Consider the following 17,863-nt stretch of genomic DNA (forward strand, 5'->3'; position numbering starts at 1 on the left):
CACCGGGTCCAGGCACAATGAGCTGATATAATGTATCACCGGGTCCAGGCACAATGAGCTGATATAATGTATCACCGGGTCCAGGCACAATGAGCCGATATAATGTATCACCGGGTCCAGGCACAATGAGCCGATATAATGTATCACCGGGTCCAGGCACAGTGAGCCGATATAATGTATCACCGGGTCCAGGCACAATGAGCTGATATAATGTATCACCGGGTCCAGTCACAATGAGCCGATATAATGTATCACCGGGTCCAGTCACAATGAGCCGATATAATGTATCACCGGGTCCAGTCACAATGAGCTGATATAATGTATCACCGGGTCCAGTCACAATGAGCTGATATAATGTATCACCGGGTCCAGTCACAATGAGCTGATATAATGTATCTCCGGGTCCAGTCACAATGAGCCGATATAATGTATCACCGGGTCCAGGCACAATGAGCCGATATAATGTATCACCGGGTCCAGGCACAATGAGCCGATATAATGTATCACCGGGTCCAGGCACAATGAGCCGATATAATGTATCACCGGGTCCAGGCACAATGAGCCGATATAATGTATCACCGGGTCCAGGCACAATGAGCCGATATAATATATCACCGGGTCCAGGCACAATGAGCCGATATAATGTATCACCGGGTCCAGGCACAATGAGCCGATATAATGTATCACCGGGTCCAGGCACAATGAGCTGATATAATATATCACCGGGTCCAGGCACAATGAGCCGATATAATGTATCTCCGGGTCCAGGCACAATGAGCTGATATAATGTATCACCGGGTCCAGGCACAATGAGCCGATATAATGTATCACCGGGTCCAGGCACAATGAGCTGATATAATGTATCACCGGGTCCAGGCACAATGAGCTGATATAATGTATCACCGGGTCCAGGCACAATGAGCTGATATAATGTATCACCGGGTCCAGGCACAATGAGCCGATATAATGTATCACCGGGTCCAGGCACAATGAGCTGATATAATGTATCACCGGGTCCAGGCACAATGAGCCGATATAATGTATCACCGGGTCCAGGCACAATGAGCCGATATAATGTATCACCGGGTCCAGGCACAATGAGCCGATATAATGTATCACCGGGTCCAGGTACAATGAGCCGATATAATGTATCACCGGGTCCAGGCACAATGAGCCGATATAATGTATCACCGGGTCCAGGCACAATGAGCCGATATAATGTATCACCGGGTCCAGGCACAATGAGCCGATATAATGTATCACCGGGTCCAGGCACAATGAGCTGATATAATGTATCACCGGGTCCAGGCACAATGAGCTGATATAATATATCACCGGGTCCAGGCACAATGAGCCGATATAATGTATCTCCGGGTCCAGGCACAATGAGCTGATATAATGTATCACCGGGTCCAGGCACAATGAGCCGATATAATGTATCACCGGGTCCAGGCACAATGAGCTGATATAATGTATCACCGGGTCCAGGCACAATGAGCTGATATAATGTATCACCGGGTCCAGGCACAATGAGCTGATATAATGTATCACCGGGTCCAGGCACAATGAGCCGATATAATGTATCACCGGGTCCAGGCACAATGAGCCGATATAATGTATCACCGGGTCCAGGCACAATGAGCCGATATAATGTATCACCGGGTCCAGGCACAATGAGCCGATATAATGTATCACCGGGTCCAGGCACAATGAGCCGATATAATGTATCACCGGGTCCAGGCACAATGAGCCGATATAATGTATCACCGGGTCCAGGCACAATGAGCCGATATAATGTATCACCGGGTCCAGTCACAATGAGCCGATATAATGTATCACCGGGTCCAGGCACAATGAGCTGATATAATGTATCACCGGGTCCAGGCACAATGAGCCGATATAATGTATCACCGGGTCCAGGCACAATGAGCCGATATAATGTATCACCGGGTCCAGTCACAATGAGCTGATATAATGTATCACCGGGTCCAGGCACAATGAGCTGATATAATGTATCACCGGGTCCAGGCACAATGAGCCGATATAATGTATCACCGGGTCCAGGCACAATGAGCCGATATAATGTATCACCGGGTCCAGTCACAATGAGCCGATATAATGTATCACCGGGTCCAGGCACAATGAGCTGATATAATGTATCACCGGGTCCAGGCACAATGAGCCGATATAATGTATCACCGGGTCCAGGCACAATGAGCCGATATAATGTATCACCGGGTCCAGGCACAATGAGCCGATATAATGTATCACCGGGTCCAGGCACAATGAGCTGATATAATGTATCACCGGGTCCAGGCACAATGAGCCGATATAATGTATCACCGGGTCCAGGCACAATGAGCCGATATAATGTATCACCGGGTCCAGGCACAATGAGCCGATATAATGTATCACCGGGTCCAGGCACAATGAGCCGATATAATGTATCACCGGGTCCAGTCACAATGAGCCGATATAATGTATCACCGGGTCCAGGCACAATGAGCTGATATAATGTATCACCGGGTCCAGGCACAATGAGCCGATATAATGTATCACCGGGTCCAGGCACAATGAGCTGATATAATGTATCACCGGGTCCAGGCACAATGAGCCGATATAATGTATCACCGGGTCCAGGCACAATGAGCTGATATAATGTATCACCGGGTCCAGGCACAATGAGCCGATATAATGTATCACCGGGTCCAGGCACAATGAGCCGATATAATGTATCACCGGGTCCAGGCACAATGAGCCGATATAATGTATCACCGGGTCCAGGCACAATGAGCTGATATAATGTATCACCGGGTCCAGGCACAATGAGCCGATATAATGTATCACCGGGTCCAGGCACAATGAGCTGATACAATGTATCACCGGGTCCAGGCACAATGAGCCGATATAATGTATCACCGGGTCCAGGCACAAATTGGTGCATTGGTCCATTGTGCCTGGGCGCGGTGATACTGTATCAGTAGGTCTGTGTCTGCTCCCTTTGTGGCCCCGGTGATAGCTCAGTGGTTTGCGGCCTCCTTTGGTCCAGAGATCACACATTTACTTTATGACCCACATGAATATTATACGTCTTGGACTTTGGCAGATCCCGAGCAGCAGAGATGAAGCCTGCACTTTGTACCTGACTGTAATAAGCCTTTCCGGGACCATTGTCTTCTGACTTATCGGAGCTTTGATTGAATTCTAGGGGGAGGGGAGGTAACTCACAAGCCACATAGGACGCTATAGCCAGTGCACTGGAGCGATCGGTGTGTATCTGAGTGTGAGGGTCCTAGCGGCATCGTCTAAACCCCCCACTGGCGCTACTGCCATGGTCTGACGATGCAGGAATGTAGAAACTTTCCATCAGGTTCATTCTTTCTCATATTATCTTACAGCTTTTTTTTTTGTTTGTTTTTTATATAACTGGCTATTACTTGACCGGTAATCATCACCACCATGCCACCCGGTCATCTGCCATCATCACTGACTATAAGACCCCACAATCTAATCTCCAGGTTTCATACTCAAGATTTCACCTCCATGATGATCTCCTCCCATCATTATTCCCATAATCAGTCCCATCATCACTCTCATCATCAGCCCTGCCGCCGGCCCTCCCCTGCCGCCGGCCCTCCCCTGCCGCCGGCTCTCCCTTGCCGCCAGCCCTCCCTCCCTCCTGCTCCCTGCCGCCGGCCCTCCCCTGCCGCCGGCCCTCCCCTGCCGCCGGCCCTCCCCTGCCGCCAGCCCTCCCTCCCTCCTGCTCCCTGCCGCCGGCCCTCCCCTGCCGCCGGCCCTCCCCTGCCGCCGGTTCTCCCCTGCCGCCGGCCCTCCCTCCCTCCCGCTCCCTGCCGCCGGTCCTCCCCTGCCGCCGGTCCTCCCCTGCCGCCGGTCCTCCCCTGCCGCCGGCCCTCCCCTGCCGCCGGCCCTCCCTCCCTCCCGCTCCCTGTCGCCGGTCCTCCCCTGCCGCCCTATGAAATGTGTTGACTGATCGCTCTGTTTTAGGGGAGCCCATGGGAGAAAAGAGAAATCATTCAGGGGCTATTGTTAGGCTGTGGCCCCTGGTTGGGTCGGGGCCCGGTGCTGTGTAGATATTTGCTGCCCTTTATTCATTGCTGTTTGTCTTTTCTTTGCAGCTGTACATTCGGCAGACTATGAAGGAAATAATGGTGAATCAGGAGTGCCGGCAGCTCCGGATCGGACACTGGAAAGTGAGGAGGTAACGCAGCCGGACATAGTGACCCCTCCAGCACCCCAGGACACCGCAGACGCCTGTGACCCCCAGCAGTTGCTTCAGTCTGACCTGGATACCCCCGATTCTGAAAATACCCCAGAGCATGTTGCTGCTATACCTCAAAACTCAGACATAGATGAACCCAGAACTGTCTCCCCAGAAATCTCCTCCGACCTCGAGGCCCCGAATGTGAAGGACGATCCACACGAAATCCTGGAGACCCAGATCTCTGTAGATACAATCAGCACCAAAGCTCTTCTGTCCAAGATTCACCTCCCATCATCCCAGGAGACGTTACTGGACGAGATCGAGACCGAGCTGAGCAGCTCCGAGGGGGACTACAAGTCACACAATGGAATAACCAAGCCCGACCTAACCCTCAGTATGCTGGAACAATGTGTCCATGAGAAGTATATACAGCAGGAAAACAAGCTAAAAAGGTAACGCTCCTCCACATGTGGCTCAAGAGTATGTGATCAATGGCTGAACACGGAGAGTGATATCCCCATGTAATGCTGTCCTGTATGTATCTGACACTGATCCTGCACTGTACTCCAGAGCTGCACTCACTATTCTGCTGCTGTAGTCACTGTGTACATACATTACATTACTGATCCTGAGTTACCTCCTGTATTATACTCCAGAGCGGCACTCACTATTCTGCTGGTGCAGTCACTGTGTACATACATTACATTACTGATCCTGAGTTACCTCCTGTATTATACTCCAGAGCGGCACTCACTATTCTGCTGGTGCAGTCACTGTGTACATACATTACATTACTGATCCTGAGTTACCTCCTGTATTATACTCCAGAGCGGCACTCACTATTCTGCTGGTGCAGTCACTGTGTACACACATTACATTACTGATCCTGAGTTACCTCTTGTATTATACTCCAGAGCTGCACTCACTATTCTGCTGGTGCAGTCACTGTGTACATACATTACATTACTGATCCTGAGTTACCTCCTGTATTATCCTCCAGAGCTGCACTCACTGTTCTGCTGGTGCAGTCACTGTGTACATACATTACATTACTGATCCTGAGTTACCTCCTATATTATACTCCAGAGCGGCACTCACTATTCTGCTGGTGCAGTCACTGTGTACATACATTACATTACTGATCCTGAGTTACCTCCTGTATTATACTCCAGAGCTGCACTCACTATTCTGCTGGTTCAGTCACTGTGTACATACATTACATTACTGATCCTGAGTTACCTCCTGTATTATCCTCCAGAGCTGCACTCACTGTTCTGCTGGTGCAGTCACTGTGTACATACATTACATTACTGATCCTGAGTTACCTCCTATATTATACTCCAGAGCGGCACTCACTATTCTGCTGGTGCAGTCACTGTGTACATACATTACATTACTGATCCTGAGTTACCTCCTGTATTATACTCCAGAGCTGCACTCACTATTCTGCTGGTTCAGTCACTGTGTACATACATTACATTACTAATCCTGAGTTACTTCCTGTATTATACTCCAGAGCGGCACTCACTATTCTGCTGGTGCAGTCACTGTGTACATACTATACGCTATTGATCATGGTTTACAGCCTGCATTATACTCCAGAGCTGCGCTCATTGGGTGAACGATCAGGGTTGGTGTAGCGTGTTTTCCTCGGCGTTTGCCTGATGACAGCTTTGTAGCCCCCTATACTGTGTGTAGTGGGGGCCGCTGGTTTGTAGTTCTCTGGTTTCCTCCCCTGTGACGGACATTATCTGAACGGTGTGATTTTGGTGGGACTGTTCATTACTGATGGTGATTTCCGTCCTCCCTGTGGATGTAGTGGAGCCGGAAATGCTGTGTAACTGTGGATTTTCTGCTGAGCGGCTCTTACTGCCGTGACTTTTACTTTAGTGCAGTCGCTTCCGTTCACATGGACAATATTTTGGGGCTCAGCGCTGACTGTTCCTGACTTCTGCTCCCCTGCGTGGAGGGCTTTAGACACAGAACCTGCAGCTGTATCTCCCTCCTCTGTTAGTTACTGTTTTACACCTGACAAGTTTTTGCGGAAATGTCCCAGGTTTCAGAAATCTCATTGGGAGAGGTCAGGCTGGAGGCGACGAGGGAGACGTAGCAGTTGGATTCTTTTACCCTTGTATGGGGGAGTTGACGTCTGTATTTCTGGGCTTTTTGCTACCTTGTAGATTAGTGCTGTTGGGTCGTAGGTTCACTTTGTTGGACGTTAGGTTGTCCTAAAAGTGCCCTAATGAGGTAGCAATGCAGCAACTCTGCACACGGTGCTGCTCTGTGCCCTCGGTGCGGCAGGGCTATTGCCTCTCTCTGCCCATGGTGCATCTCTCTGCGGCAGTGCTGCTGCTCTGGGCTCTTGGTGCATCTCTCTGCGGCAGTGCTGCTGCTCTGGGCCCTCGGTGCGGCTCTCTGCGACAGTGCTGCTGCTCTGTGCCCTCGGTGTGGCTCTCTGCCCATGGTGCTGCTGCGCTGGCCCCTTGGTGCGGCTCTCTGCGGCAGTGCTCCTGCTCTGGGCCTTCGGTGTAGCTCTCTGCGGCAGTGCTGCTGCTCTGGGCTCTTGGTGCGGCTCTCTGCCCATGGTGCTGCTGCGCTGGGCCCTTGGTGCGGCTCTCTGCGGCAGTGCTGCTGCTCTGGGCCCTCGGTGTGGCTCTCTGCGACTGCTGCTGCTCTGGGCCCTCGGTGTGGCTCTCTGCCCATGGTGCTGCTGGGCTAGGCCCTTGGTGTGGCTCTCTGCGGCAGTGCTGCTGCTCTGCGCCCTTGGTGCAGCTGTCTGCGACAGTGCTGCTGCTCTGGGCCCTCGGTGCGGCTCTCTGCGGCAGTGCTGCTGCTCTGGGCCCTTGGTGCGGCTCTCTGCGGCAGTGCTGCTGCTCTGGGCCCTTGGTGCGGCTCTCTGCGGCAGTGCTGCTGCTCTGGGCCCTTGGTGCGGCTCTCTGCGGCAGTGCTGCTGCTCTGGGCTCTTGGTGTGGCTCTCTGCCCATGGTGCTGCTGCGCTGGGCCCTTGGTGCGGCTCTCTGCGACAGTGCTGCTGCTCTGGGCCCTTGGTGCGGCTCTCTGCGGCAGTGCTGCTGCTCTGGGCCCTCGGTGTGGCTCTCTGCGGCAGTGCTGCTGCTCTGGGCCCTCGGTGTGGCTCTCTGCGGCAGTGCTGCTGCTCTGGGCTCTTGGTGCGGCTCTCTGCCCATGGTGCTGCTGCGCTGGGCCCTTGGTGCGGCTCTCTGCGGCAGTGCTGCTGCTCTGGGCCCTCGGTGTGGCTCTCTGCCCATGGTGCTGCTGGGCTAGGCCCTTGGTGTGGCTCTCTGCGGCAGTGCTGCTGCTCTGCGCCCTTGGTGCAGCTGTCTGCGACAGTGCTGCTGCTCTGGGCCCTCGGTGCGGCTCTCTGCGGCAGTGCTGCTGCTCTGGGCCCTTGGTGCGGCTCTCTGCGGCAGTGCTGCTGCTCTGGGCCCTTGGTGCGGCTCTCTGCGGCAGTGCTGCTGCTCTGGGCCCTTGGTGCGGCTCTCTGCGGCAGTGCTGCTGCTCTGGGCTCTTGGTGTGGCTCTCTGCCCATGGTGCTGCTGCGCTGGGCCCTTGGTGCGGCTCTCTGCGACAGTGCTGCTGCTCTGGGCCCTTGGTGCGGCTCTCTGCGGCAGTGCTGCTGCTCTGGGCCCTTGGTGCGGCTCTCTGCGGCAGTGCTGCTGCTCTGGGCCCTCGGTGTGGCTCTCTGCGGCAGTGCTGCTGCTCTGGGCTCTTGGTGTGGCTCTCTGCGGCAGTGCTGCTGCTCTGGGCTCTTGGTGTGGCTCTCTGCGGCAGTGCTGCTGCTCTGGGCTCTTGGTGCGGCTCTCTGCGATGGTGCTGCTGCGCTGGGCCCTTGGTGCGGCTCTCTGCGACAGTGCTGCTGCTCTGGGCCCTTGGTGCGGCTCTCTGCGGCAGTGCTGCTGCTCTGGGCCCTTGGTGCGGCTCTCTGCGGCAGTGCTGCTGCTCTGGGCCCTCGGTGTGGCTCTCTGCGGCAGTGCTGCTGCTCTGGGCTCTTGGTGTGGCTCTCTGCGGCAGTGCTGCTGCTCTGGGCTCTTGGTGTGGCTCTCTGCGGCAGTGCTGCTGCTCTGGGCACTTGGTGTGGCTCTCTGCGGCAGTGCTGCTGCTCTGGGCTCTTGGTGTGGCTCTCTGCGGCAGTGCTGCTGCTCTGGGCACTTGGTGTGGCTCTCTGCGGCAGTGCTGCTGGGCTGGGCCCTCGGTGCGGCTCTCTGCGGCAGTGCTGCTGCTCTGGGCTCTCGGTGTGGCTCTCTGCGGCAGTGCTGCTGCTCTGGGCCCTCGGTGTGGCTCTCTGCGGCAGTGCTGCTGCTCTGGGCCCTCGGTGTGGCTCTCTGCGGCAGTGCTGCTGCTCTGGGCCCTCGGTGTGGCTCTCTGCGGCAGTGCTGCTGCTCTGGGCCCTCGGTGTGGCTCTCTGCGGCAGTGCTGCTGCTCTGGGCCCTCGGTGTGGCTCTCTGCGGCAGTGCTGCTGCTCTGGGCCCTCGGTGTGGCTCTCTGCGGCAGTGCTGCTGCTCTGGGCTCTTGGTGCGGCTCTCTGCCCATGGTGCTGCTGCGCTGGGCCCTTGGTGCGGCTCTCTGCGGCAGTGCTGCTGCTCTGGGCCCTCGGTGTGGCTCTCTGCCCATGGTGCTGCTGGGCTAGGCCCTTGGTGTGGCTCTCTGCGGCAGTGCTGCTGCTCTGCGCCCTTGGTGCGGCTCTCTGCGGCAGTGCTGCTGCTCTGGGCCCTTGGTGCGGCTCTCTGCGGCAGTGCTGCTGCTCTGGGGCCTTGGTGCGGCTCTCTGCGGCAGTGCTGCTGCTCTGGGCCCTTGGTGCGGCTCTCTGCGGCAGTGCTGCTGCTCTGGGCCCTTGGTGCGGCTCTCTGCGGCAGTGCTGCTGCTCTGGGCCCTTGGTGCGGCTCTCTGCGGCAGTGCTGCTGCTCTGGGCTCTTGGTGTGGCTCTCTGCCCATGGTGCTGCTGCGCTGGGCCCTTGGTGCGGCTCTCTGCGGCAGTGCTGCTGCTCTGGGCCCTTGGTGCGGCTCTCTGCGGCAGTGCTGCTGCTCTGGGCCCTCGGTGTGGCTCTCTGCGGCAGTGCTGCTGCTCTGGGCTCTTGGTGTGGCTCTCTACGGCAGTTCTGCTGCTCTGGGCTCTTGGTGTGGCTCTCTGCGGCAGTGCTGCTGCTCTGGGCACTTGGTGTGGCTCTCTGCGGCAGTGCTGCTGCTCTGGGCTCTTGGTGTGGCTCTCTGCGGCAGTGCTGCTGCTCTGGGCACTTGGTGTGGCTCTCTGCGGCAGTGCTGCTGCTCTGGGCCCTCGGTGCGGCTCTCTGCGGCAGTGCTGCTGCTCTGGGCTCTTGGTGCGGCTCTCTGCGGCAGTGCTGCTGCTCTGGGCTCTTGGTGCGGCTCTCTGCGGCAGTGCTGCTGCTCTGGGCCCTCGGTGCGGCTCTCTGCGGCAGTGCTGCTGCGCTGGGCCCTCGGTGTGGCTCTCTGCGGCAGTGCTGCTGCTCTGGGCCCTCGGTGCGGCTCTCTGCGGCAGTGCTGCTGCGCTGGGCCCTCGGTGTGGCTCTCTGCGGCAGTGCTGCTGCTCTGGGCTCTTGGTGCGGCTCTCTGCGGCAGTGCTGCTGCTCTGGGCTCTTGGTGCGGCTCTCTGCGGCAGTGCTGCTGCTCTGGGCCCTCGGTGCGGCTCTCTGCGGCAGTGCTGCTGCTCTGGGCTCTTGGTGCGGCTCTCTGCGGCAGTGCTGCTGCTCTGGGCTCTTGGTGCGGCTCTCTGCGGCAGTGCTGCTGCTCTGGGCCCTCGGTGCGGCTCTCTGCGGCAGTGCTGCTGCGCTGGGCCCTCGGTGTGGCTCTCTGCGGCAGTGCTGCTGCTCTGGGCCCTCGGTGCGGCTCTCTGCGGCAGTGCTGCTGCGCTGGGCCCTCGGTGTGGCTCTCTGCGGCAGTGCTGCTGCTCTGGGCTCTTGGTGCGGCTCTCTGCGGCAGTGCTGCTGCTCTGGGCTCTTGGTGCGGCTCTCTGCGGCAGTGCTGCTGCTCTGGGCCCTCGGTGCGGCTCTCTGCGGCAGTGCTGCTGCTCTGGGCCCTCGGTGCGGCTCTCTGCGGCAGTGCTGCTGCTCTGGGCTCTTGGTGCGGCTCTCTGCGGCAGTGCTGCTGCTCTGGGCTCTTGGTGCGGCTCTCTGCGGCAGTGCTGCTGCTCTGGGCCCTCGGTGCGGCTCTCTGCGGCAGTGCTGCTGCGCTGGGCCCTCGGTGTGGCTCTCTGCGGCAGTGCTGCTGCTCTGGGCCCTCGGTGCGGCTCTCTGCGGCAGTGCTGCTGGGCTGGGCCCTCGGTGCGGCTGTCTGCGGCAGTGCTGCTGCTCTGGGCTCTTGGTGCGGCTCTCTGCGGCAGTGCTGCTGCGCTGGGCCCTCGGTGTGGCTCTCTGCGGCAGTGCTGCTGCGCTGGGCCCTCGGTGTGGCTCTCTGCGGCAGTGCTGCTGCTCTGGGCCCTCGGTGCGGCTCTCTGCGGCAGTGCTGCTGCTCTGGGCTCTTGGTGCGGCTCTCTGCGGCAGTGCTGCTGCTCTGGGCCCTTGGTGCGGCTCTCTGCGGCAGTGCTGCTGCGCTGGGCCCTCGGTGTGGCTCTCTGCGGCAGTGCTGCTGCTCTGGGCCCTCGGTGCGGCTCTCTGCGGCAGTGCTGCTGCGCTGGGCCCTCGGTGTGGCTCTCTGCGGCAGTGCTGCTGCTCTGGGCCCTCGGTGCGGCTCTCTGCGGCAGTGCTGCTGCGCTGGGCCCTCGGTGTGGCTCTCTGCGGCAGTGCTGCTGCTCTGGGCTCTTCGTGCGGCTCTCTGCGGCAGTGCTGCTGCGCTGGGCCCTTGGTCTGGTGCGGTGATATCTCGGCAGGTTTTCTGCTGGTTGCTGCATTCTCACTATTCGGTTTGTTCCCTTAGGGTCACGTTGACCTTTCTGCCCTTGTACATTGTGACAGCCCCACAGCTGTGGGACATTTCAGACTCTAGCTGTGAACAGTAATTCTTTGACAACAAGCAGATATTTTGAAAACTATCAGAATTGGAAATGTGAAGTTTGTGAAATGTGCAAAACTGAGATTTAAGGTGCCTCGACTCTGAAATGGATAAATTGGAGAGTCCATGTAAAAATGAGCAACTTTGTAATTTACCTCTTATTATAAAATGTCTGATGTGTAATGTTACTGTTTAGTACTGGATGTATTGGTGGCGTCCACCTCTGCAGTCTGTCAGCAGTGGTCGGTCTCCTAGGCAAGGAGTGCCATTCTCTGCAGTAGATCTTGTAAGCGCCGCTCCTGATCTTGTGAGACGTATCGCCGGCCCAGACCATCAACCAGCAGCCCCTGCCCCGTAGTGAGGAGTCTTTCCTGAGCCTAGTACAGGTCCACAATAAATAACCGCCATATAACATTTTATTTCCTCCACTGCGGCTGCGTATTGTGGGATGAAGCTGACCCTGTAACGATCTGATCCCCGAGACAACTTCATATCAATAAGGGGTGTGCGGGGCGAAACGACGGCCGAGAGCAGATCACTCCGCAGCTCGTGGTTTAGTTTAATGTTTGATCGGATTATAAAGCCTTTGTGCGACCGAAAAACAAAACATTCCCCGGCTGTTATACAGAGTTATACAGAGCGGCCGGAAGACGGAGCGAGGAGCGAGATGTCACCACAAAGACAACTTCTGCTGAGACTTAAGCAGACAGGGCCATTAGAGACAAGAAAAGGAAAGGTCCAGCACCAAAACTTTCCATAAAATTATTATTTTTTTTTTTGTCTTCTATATACAAGAATATAACTACTATAATACTGCCCCTTATGTACAAGAATATAACTACTATAATACTGCCCCTATATACAAGAATATAACTACTATAATACTGCCCCTATGTACAAGAATATAACTACTATAATACTACCCCTATGTACAAGAATATAACTACTATAATACTGCCCCCTATGTACAAGAATATAACTACTATAATACTGCCCCTATGTACAAGAATATAACTACTATAATACTGCCCCTATGTACAAGAATATAACTACTATAATACTGCCCCTATATACAGGAATATAACTACTATAATACTGCCCCTATGTACAAGAATATAACTACTATAATGCTGCCCCTATGTACAAGAATATAACTACTATAATACTGCCCCTATGTACAAGAATATAACTACTATAATACTGCCCCCTATGTACAAGAATATAACTACTATAATACTGCCCCTATGTACAAGAATATAACTACTATAATACTGCCCCTATGTACAAGAATATAACTACTATAATACTGCCCCTATGTACAAGAATATAACTACTATAATACTGCTCCTATGTACAAGAATATAACTACTATAATACTGCTCCTATGTACAAGAATATAACTACTATAATACTGCCCCTATGTACAAGAATATAACTACTATAATACTGCCCCCTATATACAAGAATAGAACTACTATAATACTGCCCCCTATATACAAGAATATAACTACTATAATACTGCTCCCTATATACAAGAATATAACTACTATAATACTGCTCCCTATATACAAGAATATAACTACTATAATACTGCCCCTATATACAAGAATATAACTACTATAATACTGCCCCCTATATACAAGAATATAACTACTATAATACTGCCCCCTATGTACAAGAATATAACTACTATAATACTGCCCCTATGTACAAGAATATAACTGCTATAATACTGCTCCCTATGTACAAGAATATAACTGCTATAATACTGCCCCCTATGTACAAGAATATAACTACTATAATACTGCCCCTATGTACAAGAATATAACTACTATAATACTGCCCCTATATACAGGAATATAACTACTATAATACTGCCCCTATGTACAAGAATATAACTACTATAATGCTGCCCCTATGTACAAGAATATAACTACTATAATACTGCCCCTATGTACAAGAATATAACTACTATAATACTGCCCCCTATGTACAAGAATATAACTACTATAATACTGCCCCTATGTACAAGAATATAACTACTATAATACTGCCCCTATGTACAAGAATATAACTGCTATAATACTGCTCCCTATGTACAAGAATATAACTGCTATAATACTGCCCGTATGTACAAGAATATAACTACTATAATACTGCCCCTATGTACAAGAATATATCTACTATAATACTGCCCCTATGTACAAGAATATATCTACTATAATACTGCTCCCTATATACAAGAATATAACTGCTATAATACTGCCCCTATGTACAAGAATATAACTACTATAATACTACCCCTATATACAAGAATATAACTACTATAATACTGCCCCTATGTACAAGAATATAACTACTATAATACTACCCCTATATACAAGAATATAACTACTATAATACTGCCCCTATGTACAAGAATATAACTACTATAATACTGCCCCTATGTACAAGAATATAACTACTATAATACTGCTCCTATGTACAAGAATATAACTACTATAATACTGCTCCTATGTACAAGAATATAACTACTATAATACTGCTCCTATGTACAAGAATATAACTACTATAATACTGCCCCTATGTACAAGAATATAACTACTATAATACTGCCCCTATGTACAAGAATATAACTACTATAATACTGCCCCTATGTACAAGAATATAACTACTATAATACTGCTCCTATGTACAAGAATATAACTACTATAATACTGCTCCTATGTACAAGAATATAACTACTATAATTCTGCCCCTATGTACAAGAATATAACTACTATAATACTGCTCCTATGTACAAGAATATAACTACTATAATACTGCTCCTATGTACAAGAATATAACTACTATAATACTGCCCCTATGTACAAGAATATAACTACTATAATACTGCCCCCTATATACAAGAATAGAACTACTATAATACTGCCCCCTATATACAAGAATATAACTACTATAATACTGCTCCCTATATACAAGAATATAACTACTATAATACTGCCCCTATATACAAGAATATAACTACTATAATACTGCCCGTATGTAATGAATCTGAATAATTGAGCATAGTTCGGTATTATCTTTTCATTTTCTGATGTATGTGATGATCATTTCCTGCAGTTGTGATCAGTGTAATGTAAGGTTTTAATTTTGTTTTTCAGGTTAATTGAGGAGAATAAGAAGCATCAGCAGCTGATCTTGGACATTTGTTCTGAGAAAGATCATCTAAGAGAAGAACTGAAGAAACGCGGGGACACCGAGCTCCTGCACCTTCACTCCATCAAGCAGGTAACAATCTGATGGTCTAGAAAGCAACATAAAATAATGAAAATACCATCAACAATCCACTGTGTACACTGACCTCTAAAAGGAAATGGCAACATTGTATTCGGCAAGGGCGAGATTTGTTCCCATGGAAACAGCACTATATAAAAAAAAACTAAGCTAGCTTAAGGGATAGTATTATAGTAGTTATATTCTTGTACATAGGGGGCAGTATTATAGTAGTTATATTCTTGTACATAGGGGCAGTATTATAGTAGTTATATTCTTGTACATAGGGGCAGTATTATAGCAGTTATATTCTTGTATATAGGAGCAGTATTATAGTAGTTATATTCTTGTACATAGGGGCAGTATTATAGTAGTTATATTCTTGTACATAGGGGCAGTATTATAGTAGTTATATTCTTGTACATAGGGGCAGTATTATAGTAGTTATATTCTTGTACATAGGGGCAGTATTATAGTAGGTATATTCTTGTACATAGGGGGCAGTATTATAGTAGTTATATTCTTGTACATAGGGGCAGTATTATAGTAGGTATATTCTTGTACATAGGGGGCAGTATTATAGTAGTTATATTCTTGTACATAGAGGGCAGTATTATAGTAGTTATATTCTTGTACATAGGGGGCAGTATTATAGTAGTTATATTCTTGTACATAGGGGCAGTATTATAGTAGTTATATTCCTGTACATAGGGGCAGTATTATAGTAGTTATATTCTTGTACATAGGGGGCAGTATTATAGTAGTTATATTCTTGTACATAGGGGGCAGTATTATAGTAGTTATATTCTTGTACATAGGGGCAGTATTAGTAGTTATATTCTTGTACATAGGGGGCAGTATTATAGTAGTTATATTCTTGTATATATGGGGCAGTATTATAGTAGTTATATTCTTGTATATATGGGGCAGTATTATAGTAGATATATTCCTGTATATAGGAGCAGTATTATAGTAGTTATATTCTTGTACATAGGAGCAGTATTATAGTAGTTATATTCTTGTACATAGGAGCAGTATTATAGTAGTTATATTCTTGTATGTAGGGGGCAGTATTATAGTAGTTATATTCTTGTACATAGGGGCAGTGTTATAGTAGTTATATTCTTGTACATAGGGTCAGTATTATAGTAGTTATATTCTTGTACATAGGGGCAGTATTATAGTAGTTATATTCTTGTACATAGGAGCTGTATTTATAGTAGTTATATTCTTGTATATAGGGGCAGCATTATAGCAGTTATATTCTTGTACATAGGGGCAGTATTATAGTAGTTATATTCTTGTACATAGGGGCAGTATTATAGTAGTTATATTCTTGTACATAGGGGCAGTATTATAGTAGTTATATTCTTGTACATAGGGTCAGTATTATAGTAGTTATATTCCTGTACATAGGAGCTGTATTTATAGTAGTTATATTCTTGTATATAGGGGCAGTATTATAGTAGTTATATTCTTGTATATAGGGGCAGTATTATAGTAGTTATATTCTTGTACATAGGAGGCAGTATTATAGTAGTTATATTCTTGTACATAGGAGCAGTATTATAGTGGTTATATTCTTGTACATACGGGCAGCATTATAGTAGTTATATTCTTGTACATAGGAGCAGTATTATAGTAGTTATATTCTTGTATGTAGGGGGCAGTATTATAGTAGTTATATTCTTGTACATAGGGGCAGTGTTATAGTAGTTATATTCTTGTACATAGGGGCAGTATTATAGTAGTTATATTCTTGTACATAGGGGCAGTATTATAGTAGTTATATTCTTGTACATAGGAGCTGTATTTATAGTAGTTATATTCTTGTATATAGGGGCAGCATTATAGCAGTTATATTCTTGTACATAGGGGCAGTATTATAGTAGTTATATTCTTGTACATAGGGGCAGTATTATAGTAGTTATATTCTTGTACATAGGGGCAGTATTATAGTAGTTATATTCTTGTACATAGGGTCAGTATTATAGTAGTTATATTCTTGTACATAGGAGCTGTATTTATAGTAGTTATATTCTTGTATATAGGGGCAGTATTATAGTAGTTATATTCTTGTATATAGGGGCAGTATTATAGTAGTTATATTCTTGTACAGAGGAGGCAGTATTATAGTAGTTATATTCTTGTACATAGGGAGCAGTATTATAGTAGTTATATTTTTGTATATAGGGAGCAGTATTATAGCAGTTATATTCTTGTGCACAGGGGCAGTATTATAGTGGTTATATACTTGTACATAGGGAGTAGTATTATAGCAGTTATATTCTTGTGCACAGGGGCAGTATTATAGCAGTTATATTCTTGTGCACAGGGGCAGTATTATAGTAGTTATATTCTTGTACATGGGGGCAGTATTATAGCAGTTATACATCATTCTCTCTAGTAGCGGTTGTATTTTCTTGTTACTGTTGTGTATTAGTGATTTTCTCCTCCTCCGGTGTGGGGTGTATTTTGCGGTGTCTTGTCTCCGGTCGGTGCGGTTTCTCGATGATTCGCTGTGTGGTTGGATGTGTCGGATGCTTCTCTCTTGTGTCATCGGCCTCACGTGCAGGAATGAGTGTCGTCACTGTTCACACCTGTCACCTGCAGCGTCAGACTCTTGTGGAGAACTTGTTCTGTGACCTACCTTGCGTGTGTATTTTGGGCTTGCGGTGCTGCAGTGTATCTGTGCCAGGGATCTGATGACAGACGACGTGTCTATAATTACACATTATATATGGATATCGTCAGAACTGTGATGAAACTTTTTTTTTTTTTTTTTTTTTTTAGCAAAGCCCTGAATCCAGAAATAATATTGGGCGGTGTCTCCATACGTGAGCTCCGCCCTCCCCCGCCCGATGTCTTTATGATATTGGTGATGTGTGACATAGTGATCCGCAGCCGACTGCCCCCAGCGGAGATCTGCATCGCCAGACTCTGATTCCGGGCCTCCGCGGTTCGGGCGGCATTAATCACACGTCTGGGTCCATTCATTGCGCTCTTCATTTGTCCTTTTTGTTACTTCCGTTTTGGGTTTATAAAATCACAAATAAAACCTTCCAGTCCAGGATTTGTTCTTTGAAGCAGAAGTGACCGGCTCCGGGAACCAGAGCCCGATCTTACGATCTTTAAACGCTTCCGTTTTTTAATTTTAAGGCCCATTTTGTTCTGATGTGATCTTTGCTTTCTGCCGTGCATCAATTTTTTATTTTTTATTTTTTTTAGTTTGTAACTATGTCTGATCCATGACAGACGGACGACGATTGCTCGTGTGAACAGCGCCTGTAATGTGACCTTTTGGTAGAAGAAGCGTTTTAACCTTTTACTGCAGATGTGTGTGTCGCCCTGGCCGGGCCAGGTAGTCACAGATAGGGCCCCGCATTACACCTTTCCCTCACAGGT

The 17,863-nt window shown here is 49.4% G+C and overlaps 1 protein-coding gene across 1 annotated transcript in view; it reads left to right on the forward strand.

Moving 5' to 3' along the window:
- Positions 1 to 4,153: 4,153 nt before the first annotated feature.
- Positions 4,154 to 17,863, forward strand: part of CCDC186 (coiled-coil domain containing 186) — a gene marked incomplete at its 5' end in the record, with an annotated part of 58,966 nt that continues 45,256 nt past the window's right edge. The window contains 2 exons of the mRNA XM_075348126.1: positions 4,154 to 4,674; positions 14,347 to 14,473. Of these exons, the coding sequence (XP_075204241.1) occupies positions 4,154 to 4,674; positions 14,347 to 14,473 (648 nt within the window). The remainder of the gene's footprint in view (positions 4,675 to 14,346; positions 14,474 to 17,863) is intronic.

This window comes from Anomaloglossus baeobatrachus, chromosome 5 (genome assembly GCF_048569485.1).
Source record: "Anomaloglossus baeobatrachus isolate aAnoBae1 chromosome 5, aAnoBae1.hap1, whole genome shotgun sequence".
Classification (NCBI taxonomy): domain Eukaryota; kingdom Metazoa; phylum Chordata; class Amphibia; order Anura; family Aromobatidae; genus Anomaloglossus; species Anomaloglossus baeobatrachus.